Raw genomic sequence first — 19,471 nt, forward strand, 5'->3', positions numbered from 1 at the left:
TACCTGTATTCCTTATAAAGTATCTGGCCAAAATAGCTGTCTAGATGTGTGATTCATAAGAACTATAGTTTTGTTTATTTTAGCAAGTGACTCTTGAACAAGAGTCCAGAATCAAAGATCTCTTTTTCTCTCATAAGAATGCTTGCATCATTGGGCTACAAATTCATACTTCTTGCTCACCTACTTTTTTACTATGTTCACCTGCATCTCAGTCCCTCTACCAGCTAGTTTCTTGGCCAAGAAGGAGCTAATATTATTATTCTAGAAGTCTATCCTAAATTCCCAGAAAACTCTAGAAATCTTCAGAAGGTTGCTTGGGAAAATGATGTTGGATCCAATGATTGTGAGCTGATACAGTTAAAGTCAAATGGAAGAATAAACAAAAGTAGGAGTGTATATAAATAAAGGCTTAGGATTTCAAGGGGGCAGATGCTGATTAAACTGAGTGTACTGGGTTAGTATAAGGAACAGATCTACAAAATGTGCATGCTTGGTGTTTCTTCAGGTCAAAGACATTAAAGGTATAAAATACCTGCATGCTAGATGAGTGAAAGGATGTAGAGAGAGACTTTGAATTTGACAGCTGAATAACCACCTCAAGAAGGATATTGAGAAGGGGGAGGGAAGAAATAATGGAATAAAATCACAATATATATTTACCCAAGTTAGATTATGACAGATTCATTAACCAGGTTTTTTTTTGGAAGGAGAATGTTGTTCAGATGAGGGAGATGCAGAAGAGGCATAATCTGTCTTGACTTCAGTGGGTAGTTGATGTTGTGTAGGAAAGGATTGGTTTGGGAAGGTAGGGTTTGATAGAGTGTGTGACTTGGGTGGAGAAGATGATAAGATTCAATGTGGAAGTGTCAGGCTGGCAGTTATGCTTTGTGGAATCCTTTAAAGATTAATTTGGGAACCAGCTATCTTTCTGATGTTTTCATTTATGCTGCTGACACAAAGAAAATCAGTATGCTGATGAAATTTGTTGACGAAGGTTTGGAGGCACCAATAGTACAGAAGATGATCATGGTGTTGTATGGAAAAGATTGGATTATCTCAAAGACTGAATTAATAGGAACAAAATTAATTGCATTAATATAAAAATATCCTGTACATCATGGGTGGTTAAAAGCAGTGTTTTGTAATGCAAGCTTCAAGGTTTATGTCATGGAAATGACTGGACTAGAGAAGAGCATTGCAAGATTACTGCATTGCAAATGTGAGATGGTTGTGATGTTTGTATGGAAAATGGAGAGGCATTTGTAGTCAATTTAAGGAGGTTCTAGTATCATTTTATAAATTCCTGAAATACTATATATAGTTCTAATAATACATACTTAAGCAAAATGAATCAAAACTAAATGCAGGTGCAGATTAAAGTGAATTGTAGAATCATTTGCTTTGGAAAGGACCTTGAGAAATTTTCTAGCCCAGCCTCCTGCTGGAAGCAGGGTCACTGCTGAATTCAGACCAGGGTGCTCAGGGCTTTCTCAGCTGGGTCTTGAAAACCCCCAAAGAGAGAGCTTCCAAAGCATCTCGGGGTGACCTTTTCCACTGCTTTGATGTCCTCAGGGCAAAAACTTTTTTCCTTATCACAGTTCAAAGCCTCTTGTTTCCATTTATGGCTGTTGTGTCTTGGACCTTAGTATTGGTCGTTGTATTGGTAATTTAGGCATAGGAAAGCTGCTAATAGGTGCCCACCAGGCCTCCGGGCTAACCAAGCCCAGTTTCCTTAACCTCTGTTGATGTGCTTCAGAGCTTTGAAGACAGTGATCGCACCAAGGGCAAGCATATTAATGAGGAAAACCTTTGCTTGTTTATTTTAGCAAAGTATGTCCTTGTCTGCAGATGTAGAAGAAAGCCATCAAAACCCCAAGGGGCAGAAAAGCACAAAGTACGTCTACCATCAGTGAATGTAACCTGTCTAAGAATAAGCTTATGCTGTGAATTAGAAAAAAGCTCCGCTCAAGAGGACAGTCAGGTTCTAGAGCAGCCTTCCAAGGAGTGTAAAAACTGAAGTTCTTCATTATATTCAGGTGGATACATTTCCACAAAGGATTACATGAGATGATATATCTACCCTAGGAGAGAACTGGACTCTGGAGCCTGCAGGTCCCTGCTGACTTGGCCTGCGTAATGCTGCTGTTTCCCTTAGAGTGGTACTCAGGTTTGGTTCAACCTCTTACGTGAATCTGGTGGAATTCAGTCAGTAAAGGGTACTGCATGGTGCTGTGAGGTTTCTCTTTGGCCTAGAGTCATTAGGAAGCTTGATGTGTCTTTGGAGAACAAAGGTACCTCTTAGAATTATGAACTTGAACTAGGAAGTAAATGTATTGGATTTTGAAAACCGTAACTTCAGTCTGTATTTCTGAATGCTCTTACCTCATCGCTTTCCCTTGTGGTCCATCGTTAGTTTTTAATTCAACTTCACATCTATTAAGAAAGGGAAAAAAATAGTCTTGTGTATGTATTTTTATCTTAAACAGCTGAAGAAAAGCAGTTAGTTTAAACTTGGGGTTGTATAGCATGTGCCAATATGACACTTTTCCTCCTCTGCGTTTTAATTGTAGGATGGGAGGAATCTTAAGCTGCTACTGGAGCATAAAATTGATAGCAAAATAACTTCTTTAACTGAATAGATGGGAAGTTACTTAAACATCAAGAAACAGGTTGTAAGTTGTAAATCTCATTTCTTGATGCTAAGTGACTTTCCGTTTATTTAACTTCAGCTGTGAAGTTAGAAGCACTGTGGCACTAAGACATTTTGTAGTTACACCTTAAAGTTAACAAACTCTGTTGCAGATGCCTATAACAAACAAAACGCAACTTACTCTACATCTGCATATACGTGACCCAAATGTCTGTTCCAAAAGTTGTGGTCACAGTTGTTACTACAGTCTTTGCACATATTTTATTTTATGTTTTGGGGGTTTTTTTTGTTTGTTTACAGTACATAATTACACTGAAATTCTTTATTGTGTATGCAATGCAACTGATGGGATAGTTACTGGAGCTGTAATTATGAGATTGGTGTTGGCTGTGGTGTGTTGGGGAGAGAGGGCAAGGTTTGCATGCTTGAGATCACAAACAGAATGTGCTATTATATAACTGTGCAGAAGGGATGTAGTCCACACATTGTATTTAATCCTACTTCTGATACTGTGGCTCTTAACTGCTTTCATCAGTAACATTGCAGTCGGTGCTATAATGCAGAAGTGTGAGGATATGATCCTTATCAGTTTGCTGTAGCAAAAGGCTGGAATTCCCTTTGGTGGCCTGGGACCAAAAGAACACTCCAAAAAACCAAAAACCAGGATGGTCATTGTTATGTCCCCTGTTGAAGAGCAGACTTGTCAGGGCCATGAGAATCATGTGAAAGTGTCTCAGGACCAAGACTTTTTGGACAAGAATAGATGGAGGGGCTTTAAGCATACAAGGGATACAGATACAACTTGCTAACTTTTAACATAGGAAATAGTATACAGGGTAGCTAAGACCACTAAGAATCCATTCATAACTTGAAAAATTAAAATTTTCTGCTTTTGTGTCAAATTTCTGTACCCAATCAAGTTTTTTTTTTCCTGCACTTTCCTTTGAGTAAATGTGTATACACATATGCTCTTTTCTTTTTCTTTTTTTTTTTTCCCATTTAGGTACAAATTTTATTAGTGGCATTTTGCCAGAAAGGTTTGTTTAAGATCCCCTATAGCTTGTTTGAAGTGGGGTTCTCAGGCTTGCAGAATAAGTAGTACAGCAGTTGCAAGCCATTAAATTTCCCAGTGCTCTTGGGGGGAATGAGATTAGACTCTAAATTTAAAGGCAAGTTTGGGGATTCTTTGCTTCAGACCCTTTTGAGGTAGTGTGATGTGCAACTCAAGACTAGGATTCCTTCAAGCCAGGATTAAGAAATATAAATATAAAGATATATATATCTTATATATATATGCACATATATAGAGAGACAAACATGCAAACTAAATGTGTCAGTGGCATGCTGTACTATAAATAAGAAAATACTTTAACCTTTCATTAGAGCAGCTGTTTCCTTGCACTTGATGCAACATCTGCTTGACTGATTTAAGGATTTATTTTGGGCTTCTGCTGATATTTGGTTATATTCTTTTTTCTTTTAAATGAAAATATTTGTCCTGCATTTTACACATACTTCATAGTATATCCTGTAAAATTATTAGTTTATCTTGATGTGCCCTTTGTATTTCATAGTAAGACTATAAGAAATGCTCTTCAGCAACAAAAAAATTCAGCATGGTTAAGTTATTCATCTTGGGGAGGTGGGGTGGAAAGAAGGAACTAGCATTTTTCACTTTTTTTTTTTCTCTGTTGCTTATATTGATTTTATGTTGTATATTAACTGCAGAAGTATGCCTTAATCAAATTTTCCAGGAAACCAAGTTAGTTTTGGTTATTTCTCTGTGATATTCTTCTCCTTTCTGTATTCACTTTAGTGTGCCTGGTAATCTCAAAACTCAGTAGTTACAATAAAAAGAAATGTATCTCCTTAATGTTATGCTAGCTGAAGAATAACTTTAGTTCTATATTAATGCTGTGCCGTAATCATATTTTAAGTGCTGAGCAGGACTAATCTTCTGGGGTTTTTTTAATCATCTCCTTGTAGGATCCAAATCAGACAGTTCTAGGGAGCTGATGGTTTGGCATTATGTTTACTACCTAGGAAAGTGTTGTGATCTTCAAAACAGGTAATCCCCACCACAGATAAACTGCACAGAGATGAAGGAAAAGAAATCCTTAGATAACCTGCATAAAATCAGAGGTGGGGGACTGCTTGGCCAGAGGGAGCAAGCTCTAAGGCAGGGGGTGTCTCAGGAGCCAGTTAGAGGAAATGGATGCGGGGGGATTCGAGCGAGAGACAGGAGGGCTGCTGGTGAAGAAGCTCCTCACCACTAGTGCCTACAGCAGGCACTGCTGCCGAATATTTGGGGTGGGTTGGTTGGTTTGTTTTTTAAACAGGCGGCCCGTTCCCAAGTACAATAACAGTTTGTGATGCAGTCTAAACCTCCTAAATTTTTGGCGGTATGTTGGTGTTTTAATGAGATGCATTAACGATTAAAAGATAATTAAAGATAATGAGGTATAGAGAAAGTAAAATGGAGCGCAGTACACCACACCTCTGAAAGCTGGAGCCGTGGCAAGCTGACTTTTGATGAAAAGAACTTATTTTCTACATAGGCATTTTTATAGTTTCATCTGAATATGTACACAGTAACTGATATGGTGTCGGACTGCAAACTGTTAGTTAAATAGGAGAAACTAGGATTTAATAGAGACATTGTGAGTGTGCGTAAGGGCCTAACATAAAGGACCTAGCTGAGAGGAGGGGGAAACCAGCTCAGAGAGAGCTTGTTACTGGAATTGCTATGGAACAATTGTCAGATCAGTCTTATGTTTTCTGATTCATTTAGCGACAAAGGTACATGTAAAGGGATCTTGCTGCTAAAACTTGTTGATGACGTGAAGTTTGAAAAATGCTCTTAATGTAGAGAGAAAGAAGTGTTACACAGAAATTGGGGGGGGAGCGGATTTCATAGGCCATGGGCCCAGACATCTGAAACATCTTTGTGGTGCAGAATACTTCTTTCTACCTAGCCTCCTTTCTCTGGGAAGGATGGAGCCATAGGAGTGGGTTGACATTTGGAGCCTTGTGCTTTAGGCTGTTACAGCCAAAATATCAGTTATAAGCTTGGAGGCTGAATAATTGAAAGGATCAAAGTAGAGAAGGTTATGAGGTAACTGAGCAAACGGCGTGGCGCAGTTGTGAAGAAGGTATACGTGCTTTTGGGACACAATCACAGAAGATGTTTCCAGTAGACAGAGAAAATTACTGGTGGTGTTATACAAGCATCTGGTGAGACATCATTTAGTATGCTTCAGAAATAGCCATCTGTTTTGAGGAGGAAAGAGAGGAAATTGAAATGTTCAGAGGCAGGTTCTTGGGGTGAATGGGGAAATGGATATCTCACTAGAGGAAGGTTGAAGAGCTTGTTTTGCGTAGTCCAGCTGAAGAAACCATATATGTAAGTGTTGTCTATACATACACAGGTAGAGACAGCTAAGAGTGGGGAAACTACTTGGACTGAAAGACAATATAAACAAAAAAACAAATGGACATAGACTGGCCATTGCTAAATTTAGGCATAACATTTTGAAGTTGTAATTCATTACAGTAGTCAGGTTTTTGGAGTAAACAGGAATAGTGGAACTTGGTCTGCTTTTTCTGCTAAATCTTGGTGAGATTTGAAAGTAATTCCTTAATCATTCTGGAAATATCAAAGAAAATGGAACTCTAACGTTTATAGCCAGATGTGTTCTGAATTTTATGAATAATTACCTTTGACTAAAAAGCATTCCTGCAGCTTCTCTCCTTGAAGTTTTTTTTTCATTATTTCCTGCTATGCAGCGATACTCTTACAGTGGCTGTGGTACTTTCTCAGAGACAGCAACCACTTGGCTTCTTTCCTGGGCTAACAGCAGAACTCACATTTTCTGAAGGGCGTTAGTAGGGGGACAGGGAGGGGAGCCTAGCACTTTTATGCTAACTCTTTTTATCCTTGCTACACTTGGAAATAGAGACTGAATTGCTTTTTGGAGGTGTCATTTTCTTTATTGACCTTGAAAGGTGCAGGATGATAGAGACTGTAATTTGGATACCTACATTAGGTGCTTAAAGATAGGTGGGATGAATCCAAGCCAAAGCATTCAAGAGAGAATAGACAATCTGTCTGGAGAGCTTCTGAAGTAAGTGGTGAGTAGGTAACTGAGGCAACACTGCCATGTTCAGTGGATATGATATGCTGAGATTTTTGACCCTGAAGAAGTCTTGAAAACTTTGGCATTGCTGTCAATTTTTCCATTTGTATTTGATCTAGAAAACTGTTTACTGAATTCCAACAAGGAAAGCTTTGTTGCAGCTTAACTTAAAATGAGAGCCACAGTTTGAGAGTGTGATTTGGAAAAAAGTATCCAAGCAGTTAGTATGCTAAGTCTTGCTAAAAGTTGATGCAATTTAGGCTTGTAGGCCAAAACACAAAAGCAGCTAGACTCCTACTTGCCATGGGCATTAGTAAGTGCTAGCTACCCAAACACATTTTATGACCTTGCTAGCAGTTGCTTGAGGAGCCAAAATTTAATCTCTTTTACATTGTAAGTAATGTCATAGTGAGCTCTTTATACAGGTTATTTTAATGCTATATGGAAAAGGAATTATACTCGGTAACTTGCAAATAGAAGAGAGGAAGATTATAGCTGAAGATGCCGATGGTTAGATAAAGGAAATCGATGACAGAAAAACTATGATGTGGTGTTATTACTGTATTGCATGTGGATCTCAACCACTTTGCTTTGTAGTGAAAGGCAGTGGTGGAACAAAGTTCAGAAGACTGGCAGAGGGATTCAAGTTCTGTGGCAGCTGGGACCGAGGAAGGATGCTGTCTGACTCCCTGGTGTTTTGTAGGAGATACAGTGGGTGAGATCAGGGCTGACAAATACTGTACTGGAGGGAGTGTGCTAGGGCTTTTACTGAGGCTCACAGGCTATTCAGGTGCAGATTTTGATATTTTTAGTGCTCTTCGTTCAGGTTAATTTTTCAGGTTTATATTTTTCCTCTTCGTTCAAGAAGACATGTTGCCAGTGTGTCTTAGCTGGAATTTTTTTACACTCTGCTGAAAGCTTTTTGTAATGGCACAGTTGATTCAGTCACTACCTATCAGAATCTTCTGGTGTTTATCATAAAAAATGCCAGCTGTTAGAATTTAATCTTCCTAGATTATGTGTAAACAAACAAAATTTTATTTACCCTCTGACCCTATTTTTAACACCGTCTTAAACTGTTTTCTCAAATCACTTTGGATCAATTTTCTTCTAAAACCAATGGCACCTTTTTAGTAACTTTAAAAAGATAATAATTTAAGTCTTCTCTGGATACTTTCCTAATACTGCTTTTTTTTTTTTTAACAGATAAATTTGCGCCTCATCTTGGTAAGCGGGAAAACGAAAGAGTTCCTGTTTTCACCGAATGACTCTGCTGCAGATATCGCAAAACATGTGTATGACAACTGGCCAATGGGTGAGTAGCTGTGTGGCTTTGGCTTTTTAACTGGTGAGCTAGAAGCTTCCCTGTATTTTCAGACTGAAGTGTCAATAAGACAACCTCTGTTCTCAGTGTTCAAATTAAGGATGTTTATTGTGTATCTGGGCATAGATTTATATACAAATACAATTGTCGTCTTGCCTTCTTTTTCCCTGTTTCTTTGGTTGGGCAGATTTTTAGATGTCTGGACTATTTCACACTTTATTTCTAAAATTTGCTTCCCCAAACTGAAGTACTTCTTTCCCCCTATCTTTAGATGCTTTTCTTGATCAATATTGTTAGAGGATCTAGTAAGCGTGAGGAAATCTTGGAGATATAAAACCTCTTATGTGAGGACAGCTAATGTAAAACATGGCATGTCACAGGAATGCATTAGTGAAATTGAGTCTGAACTACTTCTTCCTTACTGCCTTATCTTGGAAAGGATCTGTAATAATGATATTTTTCCAGGAAAAAAATCAAATATAAAAGAACAATTTAAGAAACATTAAAAGACTGAGGGAAACAGAGGTTGGTTGTGTGAATATATTTGGTGTTATGCAGGAATACTAGCTTCAGAAAATGGGGTTGAAAACTTCAGATATGTATTCACATATGTGAATAATTCCACAAAAACAAAGTGCTTCTGTTCTCCCTGACTATGATTTCATGGGAAAACAGCCAGAAGAGAGACATAGCATTGCATATGGTGAAAGAAAATGCTTCTTTTGGTACAGGACTTCATTTGGGTTACTGTTTTGATGTTAAAAAAGACTACTATTTATACAAACTAAAACATTGCATTATCTGTTTCTGTGGTGCCTTTGTCAAGGAGGTATGGTGGATGATAGTTCATGCCAAAGATTTAGTATTGATAATCTGTATTTTAGACCTTAAACTGGTCTTTGAGGTCAGGAACAACAGGGTTTCAGGGGACTTGCTTGCTGTTTGTTTTGCTGGGACGCAGCATTATGTATTTAGTAAAATATGTAATGAAGGAGGAGGTTTTTAGTCCTCCAAAGTATTAGGTACAGATGTAAAACACTTTTACACTAAGAGATGTGGTTGATGTAGCAACTGTGTAGCTACTGTGCGCATTTTAATGTGTGCCTACAACATAGTTGTTGTGACCAAATGTTTTTTGCGTACATTTATCTGAATTAGTAAAGGCAGAACTGTTCTCTTCTTACTCAAGATTATTCCTGAACATGTGGTCTCATGTTCCCAGTCTTGTGAAGAGACTGAAAGTGCAGATTCTGAGTTCAGACTTGGGAAGAAACCCAGACTTTAAAGTCTCTTTTTTTAAAAAACAAGAAAAGTAGAACTGGACATGAAAGCCTCAGTTTAAATGCCTGCTGTCCTGAGAGAGTGCTCTAAATCTTGATGAATATTTAATTGCCTGTGCAAAGAAGAATAGTGTCAATTTAAAAGACTGAGGAAAAATCTATTTCAGAGTAGTGTATACGTTTTCACAAATACTAGCCCAGTAGCTGTTTCAACACTGAGAGCTGCTCTTTGCCACAGGTCTTGAGAAATCTTGATGAAGACTAAAGTTTCCTTGAAAGAGAGATGATAGGAAATTATTGTTTTTACTACCATTTTGACTTGTCATGATCTTGTGGGGAAAAAAAGTCATGAAATATTCAGTCACATGCTGGCAGGATTAAGGGAAACCTCCCCTCTTTTGGCAATACAGTTGTTAATTAAAGATATCTTGACTTGTAGTGGAAAATGCCAAATTTGTATTAAAGTATATCATCTAGGTAGGTTACCTGCTCTCTTCCTCCTCTCCATTTTCATCTAAATAATATTAACTTTTTTCTTGTACAGCAATTATCTGCTGAACTTTTTTTTTTTTTAAAGTAGTAGGTAAATATTTTATCCTTGGCTCATTTAGTCATCAGTGGAAATTAAAATTTGAAGTCATGTCAGAAAGACATGTTTCAGACTGCCAGCCAAGAAGCAAAACTTAAAAGGATGAGTAAATTGGCAGTTTAACAATGAGCAAATACCTGTGCCAAAATATAGTCTTGTCTTCTTTTGGTTGCTGTTTTACGTCATTGTGGCTCTGTAAACTGGCTGAACTTCTCTCTACAGCCATAGTACAGTGGAGTTCAGAACGTATGGATTAAAAAAAAAAATTAAATAAATCTGGTGTCTTCCAAAAAATCATTTACTCTAGCAGTGTGATAATTCAGATCCCTAATGTAGCCGGCTTCACAGCAGAGCAAAAAGGGCATGTGCTTGAATTGCAAGACAATTGAATCAGACCCTGAGTGGAAATACTTGAAATTCAAATAGCTTTGGTTGCCTAATTTGATCTAATCTTATAAACTAGGCACATGGCAGCACCCGGGGATATTGCAGCGTCTGCTGTTGATACCAGCCCTGCCTCCGCCGTGTTCTGGGGCTGCGATGGCTCCTGCTGCCCGCCTCTCTGCCTGCTTGCTTTTCCGCACCAGATGCCTCTCCGTGCACGCTCCGCAGCCGTGGCTTCTGTTTTAAATGCTTCCCCTTCTCCCCTTTTCAGTTCTTGTCCTTTTGTGGTGCCAGTTGCTACTGCCCATATGTTAATTGTATGTTCCCAGTGAACAGGTTGGTTTCTGTTGCTTGTCGTGATCCCTTGCTGAATATTCATTTTGGTATATAAACACTACAAAAGCAGAAAGAGAGAACATTTGTGAACAGCTGTTGCCAGATATCTGGTCAGCTAAGAAACAGAAAACGCTGTATTCCCAGAGAGCCCATTTAAATTCAGCATTTCAAGGTTTTATGGTATTTGTTCTGAAAGCAAAGTGCATATTTATTTGTTGTTCACATTGTGACAGGGAACAGTAAAAGAGTAGGAAAAGATCATTTAAGCCTATAAATTATTTATGACGGCTTAAGCATTATAGGAAATGCATTATAGGAAAACGCGTGCTTGCTTTTCCCGAATCGCTGTTTGCCACATAAAAACATCCACGGACTGTCCTTTGAGAAGTTCCTTCAAATGGATCAGTCAGTGTGTGCTCTGCGAGAGCCCTCTGTTCAGGCTCTCCGCAGTGACCGGTCAGGGCTGCTCAGGTCACTGCCCCCTCTGGATATTTAACTGGTTGGATCTGGCCATCATCAAACACTGCTGAGCAGCCTGCGGAGCGTTTTCAGGGCTGTGATCTGAGAATCCCGTTTCAAATGACCCATCACATGCGCCTTTGCTCTGTGTGTGGCCGCTTTGCGTTGCTGGAGAGCAGCTCCAGTTAGACAATTAACTGGTGAGGGGTACAGCTTGAGAATCTTCTGAATGGGAGGAAATAAAGGCAGTTTTAGCTGTTAGTGGATATTAAGCCTCAGGAGGCAACTTGCATTTATGAAATATTTTGTGTAGGACTTGATATATGTGCTAAATGTCTCATGCAATCTGTGAAGTAAGTTAGTAGTACTTATGCTTGCAGGCATGAAATTCTGTGTTTAATGCCCAATGTCAAATAGTAAAATTAAGAATAGATTTCAGGGGTGCTCGCCTTGAATTATCCTTCTGTATCTTCAGTGCTCTCTCTTTAGCATTCCGTGCAAAAGAGTCCTGTTCTTAGTTTTCTTCCTGGGTAAAGGTGAGAGAAATAACAAAAGATGTTTTTATGACAACGTAACTGTGAAAATTCTCTCTCTTCTCTTCAGATTGGGAAGAAGAACAAGTCAGCAGTCCAAATATCTTGCGGCTTATTTATCAAGGGAGGTTTCTTCATGGCAATGTGACACTAGGAGGTATGAAAATAATTTTCATCCATGTTACAGCCAGGCAAAGGGGATATTTATTTACAGTGCAGTAAATACTACTTTACTGTTCAAGATCACAGTATGGCTTGCTATGTACTATTTTTCTTCTACATAGAGTGACATTGTATCTTATTGTGTATTTTTCCATCTTGTTACCACTAGTTGTTAAACTTTGGGAGGTACCACCTGGCAAGTCAAGTCTCCTCTTGCATAAAGGAACAGTAATACTGCTTTTATTTGTTGTCTTTCTAAATGGATACTTTGCTCCACCTGGCTTACACTGCACTTGCAGGGTAAATTTCTTCATAAATGTCTTAAGCATTTTAAAATGCTTGATAAAGATTATGACAATTGGTTAAACAATACTTTAAATCTTAGTGCAATGAAGGAAGACACCCTATGAATGAGAATGAGGGGAAGCATTCTTGCTGTCCAGTGCTCTCCCAGGGATACAATTGCATAGTTATGTGAAAACAAAAGTAAATGGCTTCACGTCATATGCTAAGGAAATGCAATTCAACTATGCCCCCTTGTGGCAAGTTTTTACTAGAATTATGTATTTTGATGGGTATCTTTGATAGAGATATGACACAAATTTATAACAATGATCTTTCCTTGTGTAGATAAAAGTTGCCAGTGTGCATATCAACTATATCAATGACTAAACAAAATGAGAGTCTCTTCTCTGTGCCAGTTTAAAAATAAATTAATACTCCTATTTTCTCTGTACGTTCAGATTGTTCATGCATTTGGTAATTAAGTGCAATACAGAGAGGAGAATATAATACAAAATCAGTAATGAAATGTTTCTGAAGTTAAGGTGAACCTGAAAAGAATATTTCTGGACTGCTTATGGTGGTCTTTCTATGAAGAAGTGACTGGGATGATATAGCTATTGATTTGCTTTCTACCATTACTGATGTTGGCTAGTGATGTACTTTTAGAATAGATTTACTCTCCATATAAATCAATTTTTAATGCTGCTATATACACAAACAAGATCATGGTCAATTCAGCTGGGAGAACTCTGAAATTTTTATTCACCCTTTAATTTGTATGTTTACCAAGTGCCAATGAGTGCAGCTAGTAGCAGTTCGAGTAGGGTTGAAAGACAAACGTTAAGTCTTGGATCATCTCTGCAGTTACAGAGATGCTAATCTTACCCTGTATTTTCCAGGCAAGGATAGCTAAATGGGATTTTCTTTGCCATTCATCTCTAGGTGTTACTCTTGACCACCAGTGCTTGTTCCCTTTAGTGACATTTGTTAAAATCTAAAACAACTTTGAGAATTTATTTAATATAGTGGTTAACGAGTTAAGCTGAAAAATAATAGCTGCATGCTGTTGACTCTTGCATTAACTCAGGTCTATGGATTTTGAACACTTACTTGGATTTAGGGCATTTTAGTTCATTCTTAATCATTCATGCATTGCAATTTAATCATCATGATTTTACCCTAAGGATCTTATATGTATATTAGTGTTTTTCAAAGATCTTTTTGTTGCTGTATTGTTTTAAGGAAAAAAAAATCCCTAAAACATTGGCTTACTTCAGTACTAATGAAGTTATCTAGAGTAAGATTATACAGCCGAAAGGGGAACAGCAATTCATGAAGCAGCCTGAAAAGACTGTTGCTTCAGTTTATGGTGTTCGTTAGATGTAACCCTAAGTGAACTAGTTATCTTAAGGGAGGAGGGGGGGAATTTCTTGCTAAATACAATATTTAGTTTCTTATGCTGTTATAATACGGTTCCATTAAGCTTTTCTATCTGCAGCTGTCTATAACTGAGTTATAGCACTTAGTGTTTTATTTGCTTTAAGTAATTAGGAAACATTGACTGGAATTTGGACCTACTGTGTACTGAAAGTACTTTATCAACTAGTGAAACAAAAGTTTCCAAGAAATCAGTTTGGTGTTTTCTTTTTTAACAGGAGTCCATTTTTGTTCACATTTAAAAATGACATTGTAACATTCTTGTTGTAACCTCACATGTCGACATAGCGTCTTATGAATTTGAGACTCCTATAAACTAGGAAGCCTGAAAAAATGACAAATTGATAGGAAAAACTGCCTTTTGAGTGAAAAAAAATATTTTAAAGAAACCATCTCTTTTGCCAGCTTCTCTGAATGGACTGCCACTACAAGAACAGTAGAGCTAATGGCATTGGAAGTGGCAAAGAAAAATAGACCCCTCTATAAAGGTTGCCATGCCGCTTTTGCCTGCGGTGCTTGAGCCACAGTTTTGTTGTGTCCTGCCTGTGTGAAGGGTTGGGGAGTTAGCTAGCAAGTCAGAGTCTGTTGTTCAGCTTCCAACAGGAAATTTCATCCTTTAGCTAAATATTTGGTCTGCAGTTTGCATTTGAAATAATATTAATAAGGGAGGTAATACATAACTGACAGTTCTCCATTTCTTGTTAGATAATGGTATGACCACCAATGTTTTACTTCCTTATTTATTGGGAAGGGGGGAAGGGAAGCCAACCCACCCTGTGCCATACGCATACCGAAAGCGGTGGCGAAAAGTAAGTTCTGCCAATAGAAGATCTGGAATAGAAGTGGAATTAAGCAGATGGGAAAGGTATTAAATATAAGTTTAGTTAAAGTGAGAGAAAGGGTTGAGAGAATGAAGACAAGAGCAAGAAATGATTACTGAGCATAGGTTAGGGTGCTCCGATTCTGTCATGGTGGTCCAAGCAAGAAGCTGGAAATTGCTAATAAGAACTTGTGTGAACTATGCAAACTACTAGCTGAAATTAGTTAATTGAAGTATTAGCATATTTTTACTTGATTACTGTAAATAATTAATCTCCACAGCTCACTAATCAAGTATCCTCAAGTATCTTGATTTTGTGAAAGGTGTCCCTAATGTGATTAGTTTGTATTATTTTGCTCTTTCTGTAATGGCTTCGTAAGAGTTTTTCATGAAGACAATCCTTTTCCATTGAGTTTAACGGACTGTTAATACGCTCTTTGCAGAGTTTTCAGTTGTACCACAGAATCAAGTACCCAAAATACTTCATCCTTGTCAGACTTTAAGCTACCAATAACTTGTAGTTGCAGGCACAGGCAGTGCATCAAGTAAACTAAGCAACTTTCAGATCTGACTTTCTGTAGAGATGGCTTTTCCCAAAGTACAGCTACTTCAAAGAAGCTTGTGGAGCTGTGCAAGCAATGCTTACACCTCTGTTTTAATTGTAACTTGCATTTTTTCAGAAAATACTTAGGCAATGAACATGATTTAATAGCAATGTTGTAGCTGTAGGCTTGTATTTGAATACAAGTAGTAACAAAATACTAGGTTTGTTTGTTTATTTTTTTATTACTGAATTTTTATCTATGCTGTAGTGATTAAAATAGAGGCATTTTTCTCTTCAGTTACATTCAGGTTTATTGGACATTCATTATTAATTTATTCACTTAAAATGCCTTGGTGCACTGTATGTGAAAATAGAAGATGTAAATTGAATTTGAGAAGACAAATTCTACTCAAGTCCAAATGACTTGTTTATTTAGGGTTAAATTATTGTTACATTTATCACTAACTTTTTTTCCTCTATAAAGGGGGAGGACAAAACTTAGAGCATCTTTACCTTAGATTTCTCTGAAAAATAATCAAGGAAGATGCTTAATCTTAGGAGTTGGAGAGAGGAAACAAAACTAAAGTTATGTAAAGAACTTGTAAAAATAACCCCCATCCCCCTCACCCCCCAATAATTAGAAGAAGTCAAAGTTCAGAATATTGAATCTGGCAATGAGAATCTGCTAAATATCATGAGCAACAGAGAACCCTTTCGTTTCAAGGAAACTAGAAGTTTTGATAAATACCATACTACAGTGCTAAAACCACAAATACAGCACTGTGTTGGTATACTTAGAATGTGAAAATGATCATTTCGGTTTCAGAAACAAGCAGAACAAATTGTGGAAAGCTCCAATTTTGTTATTTTGTGTTACTAAAGCTCACAAAGGCAGCATTGTGAGAACTACCTTATCTGTTTTAAAATGTTCTAAATTTTATATTTTTCACATGCAACTGATGTTACAGATTAATATTAAAGGCAAGATGCAGACATTTTGTATTTCAGAAAACCTGTATCATGGATCAAAGTATGTTTTAGGAAAATCTGTTTTGTAGTAGTGGCTCAGTGTTTTGATGTCTCAGGAGTAACAACTTAGTGGCTGAATTAGCCACTTTTTTGCATTCATATCAGTAAAGAGAGCTTAGCACCTGAGTCTTGGCATGAATGCCCACTTCTACTGTTACTCAAAAGAGGAAGGCCAAGTTTCCTGACAGGAATATCATGTCTCTAAGAACACAGTGTTTTAAGTGATTCTTATCAGGTCCCAAGACCTTGATCTACAAAACTTTAGCCAGAAATCCCTTCATAAATCTGTTTAGTAAGCAGTTCAAACCAAACAGTATAACTTTTGAACAGATGCTAATCCAATTATATTTAGTTTCAGTTGGGTATTTTGAAGAAAGACGACTGCTGTATTGTATTGATAAATTTCCCTTTTGCCTTTTGCAGCGTTAAAACTTCCTTTTGGCAAAACAACAGTGATGCATTTGGTGGCTAGAGAGACATTGCCAGAGCCAAACTCTCAAGGTACGCTGTGCGCTAGAGGTATTTCCTACTCAAGTACATGGCAAAGCAGTCAGATCTCTTACAGGCTTTTTGAGTATTTCATAGCAGAGAAAAGTCAAGTCCTTGTGGTCTTTTGTGAAGCAAGTAATGGAATGCTTTTGTACATGTTGTTTATAGAAAACTAAGAAATTAACTTTCTGGTTTAGCATTTTTGTAGAATGCAGAAATTTACTCAAACCTTAAAAGCTTTCAGTTTTATTGTCAAAAACTACTGATTTATTTTTCAGTTATGTGCGCATGTGTATTCTAATAAATAATTTTTTTACCAAAAATAATAAAAAACATACTTGTATCAAGCATACTCACACACAAAACAACCTAATTGCTTTAGAAATGGCATGTAAGCAAAACTTTCTTTTTGTTCCACAGGTCAAAGGAACCGTGAAAAAACTGGAGAAAGCAATTGCTGTGTAATCCTGTAAACCCTGTTAGCTTTACCTGCTAAGTGTGATGTAATATAGTCTTTGTCTTTCATGCTGCTGGAATAGAAGAGGCCCTACCTTGCTTCAAACACCTGTAGGAAGAGCCTGTCTGTAAATCCATGGAACTGAAATATTACACGAACACTGTCTCATTAGTCTTTTTTTTTTTTTTTTTTTAAAGAGAAAGATCTATGAACACTTTCATTGTTTGTTTATTTTTTTTAAATTCCTGCTTTTTGTTTGTTGAATAATCTTACAGTATATCAGTTCTCGAAAGAATTCAATCTCCAGAAAAGTTAATGTGTTCTTTTCCATAGCAGGAATCATTTTGCTACCGCAAAAATCTCCATTAACCGGATCTAACCAGTCAAGCTTTCTAGATGCAATTTGCACTAAATATGGTTGACAGTATATTTCTCAACAACAATCTCTAACAATATTTGAGACACCTAGTAATAACCTACAATGTATAATGCAACACTGGAAAATAGTATATCTATAATTAAATCTCACTTATGGCCAAATCAAAGGAAAAAGTGTTAAGTCAATTCTACCTAAGTCAACCTTGGTGGCCGAACTGGCACAGAATACTAACTAAACCAAGTCTAACTATATATATTTTCACTGCAACAAACAAACAAACAAAAAACTATGTGCCTGTAATTTAAAAGCACTCTGTAGAGGGCTGACGAAACTGATTTTTTCGTTACTGCGTGCACTCTGCTCTTGTACGTTAGTTGAGTGCTTATTCAGACAGCACAAACCAGTGCAGAGAGTGCATTTCCTAGCCTTAATATGGGAGGGGTAATTTCCTGTAGTTCATAGGCTTTTATTATTGTGCATAAATATTAGAAAACATCATTTACTAATCAATTTTATGTATTTGAATATTGGCAATTGGTGTTTTTCAGTCATTTTCTCATCTGTACCTTAGTGTCCAGTGTCATGCTTACTCATTAGAGACTTCAAACTTATTAAAGTTTAAAAAGCAAAAAGAAAAACCTCTGCCATAGTACTAGTTTTGTTTCTTTACGTAATCTGCATTTGGTATTAGTGCTTGCAATTGTATTAAAATCAGAAGCTGATTTTTGAAGGCATACATAATTAAAAAGGATGCCATTCTTTTATTTCATATCAATAATTTAAATGTTGATATGCTAAAGAAATTTGCACAGCACTAAAGCATGAGCTAGTTTCATCTAAACCTGTAAAAAATAAAAATAAATAAAAATAAAAAAAAATATAAAAGATTTTATATTTTTTCACTGGGGAGGAATTCTTCCTGGGTGAAATTACAAATATGTGTAGAATATATTTAATAAAAATCTTATAAAATACATAACTATAGAAGTTAAATATAGATTGGCGTGTAGTATAATAGAACAATATTCCATATAAATAGCTTTAGTCTTTAAAAAAAAAAAATGAGTCACAGGTTGACATTGTGTTCTGTACTTAAGTGTCCACAACTCTTACAGATGTTCTGTGTAATTGTTTTTTCGAATGATTGGCATCATTCAAATGTAATCAGTTTATTTTATTCATTGTTACTGCTTTGATGAAATGCTTTATATGCAGTAGATTTACAAAAATATTGTTCATACTGATCAGAATTAAATTTGTATAGAGCAGAGTTTTAAAACAAATTGTAAATAGCACTAAACATTTTCTTTCTGCAACCTGTACTGATAGACTCTTCTGTAAACTAAATAAAAGAATATTGTAGTGCATTTTGGTGGTGTTTTAAGGGTTGTAATTGGGTATGTAACTAGTTTTAAGAATACTTCTTAATCTGGAAACTTAAGGATGGACTCCATTCTATTTATTTTTAAAAAAAGGGGGGGTGGGTCAAAACCTGCTGAAAACTGCTAAAGCGATTTATCACTTCAGTTTTGTTTTCCTTTCACGTCAAAAGAAGTGGCCCGGAGCTTTTTTTTTTCTGTTGGAGAAGAACGCGAGCATGGACAGTTGCAATTGCAAATGTACAGCCATGTCACGCCCTGGTGTACCTCACAGAAGTTATGTGCTGATACTGTAAGTCTTTGTAGTCTTCATTTACTTATAGGGAAGAGTATACACATACCTCTTAGGGTGTTGGGTGCTGACATAACAGCATTATTATGTGCTCATTGCCTAAATGAATCTTGCAGGGGGATGGTTTCCTTGTACTCTGCAGTATAGTTGCTAAATAACTAACTATAGGGACACAAACCTTCTTATTTTTAAAAAGGAAGTTTGATAAACATCAGCTTGAGAAAGCTACTAGGAGCATGTTACCATCTTTAACTATAAAATGAAACTTCCCTTTTCCAAAATGCTGACCACTGAAGTAACGCAGGCTCAGATGGGAAATGGCTATGACAATACAAGAAGAAATGGGCTGAGGCAGGACATGTTTTGTTAGTTCAGCAAGTCTTTTAGATGCATTGATTTTGAAAAATGAATGTTCGAAATGTAATCTTGGTTTGAAAAAGTAGCTGGGTACTTAATACAGTATAAATACATGAAAATCCAGCAGCTTCTAGTTGAAATATTTGGTGA

At 36.9% G+C, this 19,471-nt stretch overlaps 1 protein-coding gene across 1 annotated transcript in view; it reads left to right on the forward strand.

Annotated features, from left to right (window-relative positions):
- Positions 1-18,660, forward strand: part of UBL3 (ubiquitin like 3) — a 57,931-nt gene extending 39,271 nt beyond the window's left edge. Inside the window, exons 2-5 of the mRNA XM_009926461.2 lie at positions 7,993-8,101; positions 11,762-11,848; positions 16,392-16,469; positions 16,878-18,660. Of these exons, the coding sequence (XP_009924763.2) occupies positions 7,993-8,101; positions 11,762-11,848; positions 16,392-16,469; positions 16,878-16,930 (327 nt within the window). The 3' untranslated portion in view covers positions 16,931-18,660. The remainder of the gene's footprint in view (positions 1-7,992; positions 8,102-11,761; positions 11,849-16,391; positions 16,470-16,877) is intronic.
- The last annotated feature ends 811 nt before the right edge of the window (positions 18,661-19,471 follow it).

Source organism: Haliaeetus albicilla, chromosome 20, assembly GCF_947461875.1.
Source record: "Haliaeetus albicilla chromosome 20, bHalAlb1.1, whole genome shotgun sequence".
Lineage (NCBI taxonomy): Eukaryota > Metazoa > Chordata > Aves > Accipitriformes > Accipitridae > Haliaeetus > Haliaeetus albicilla.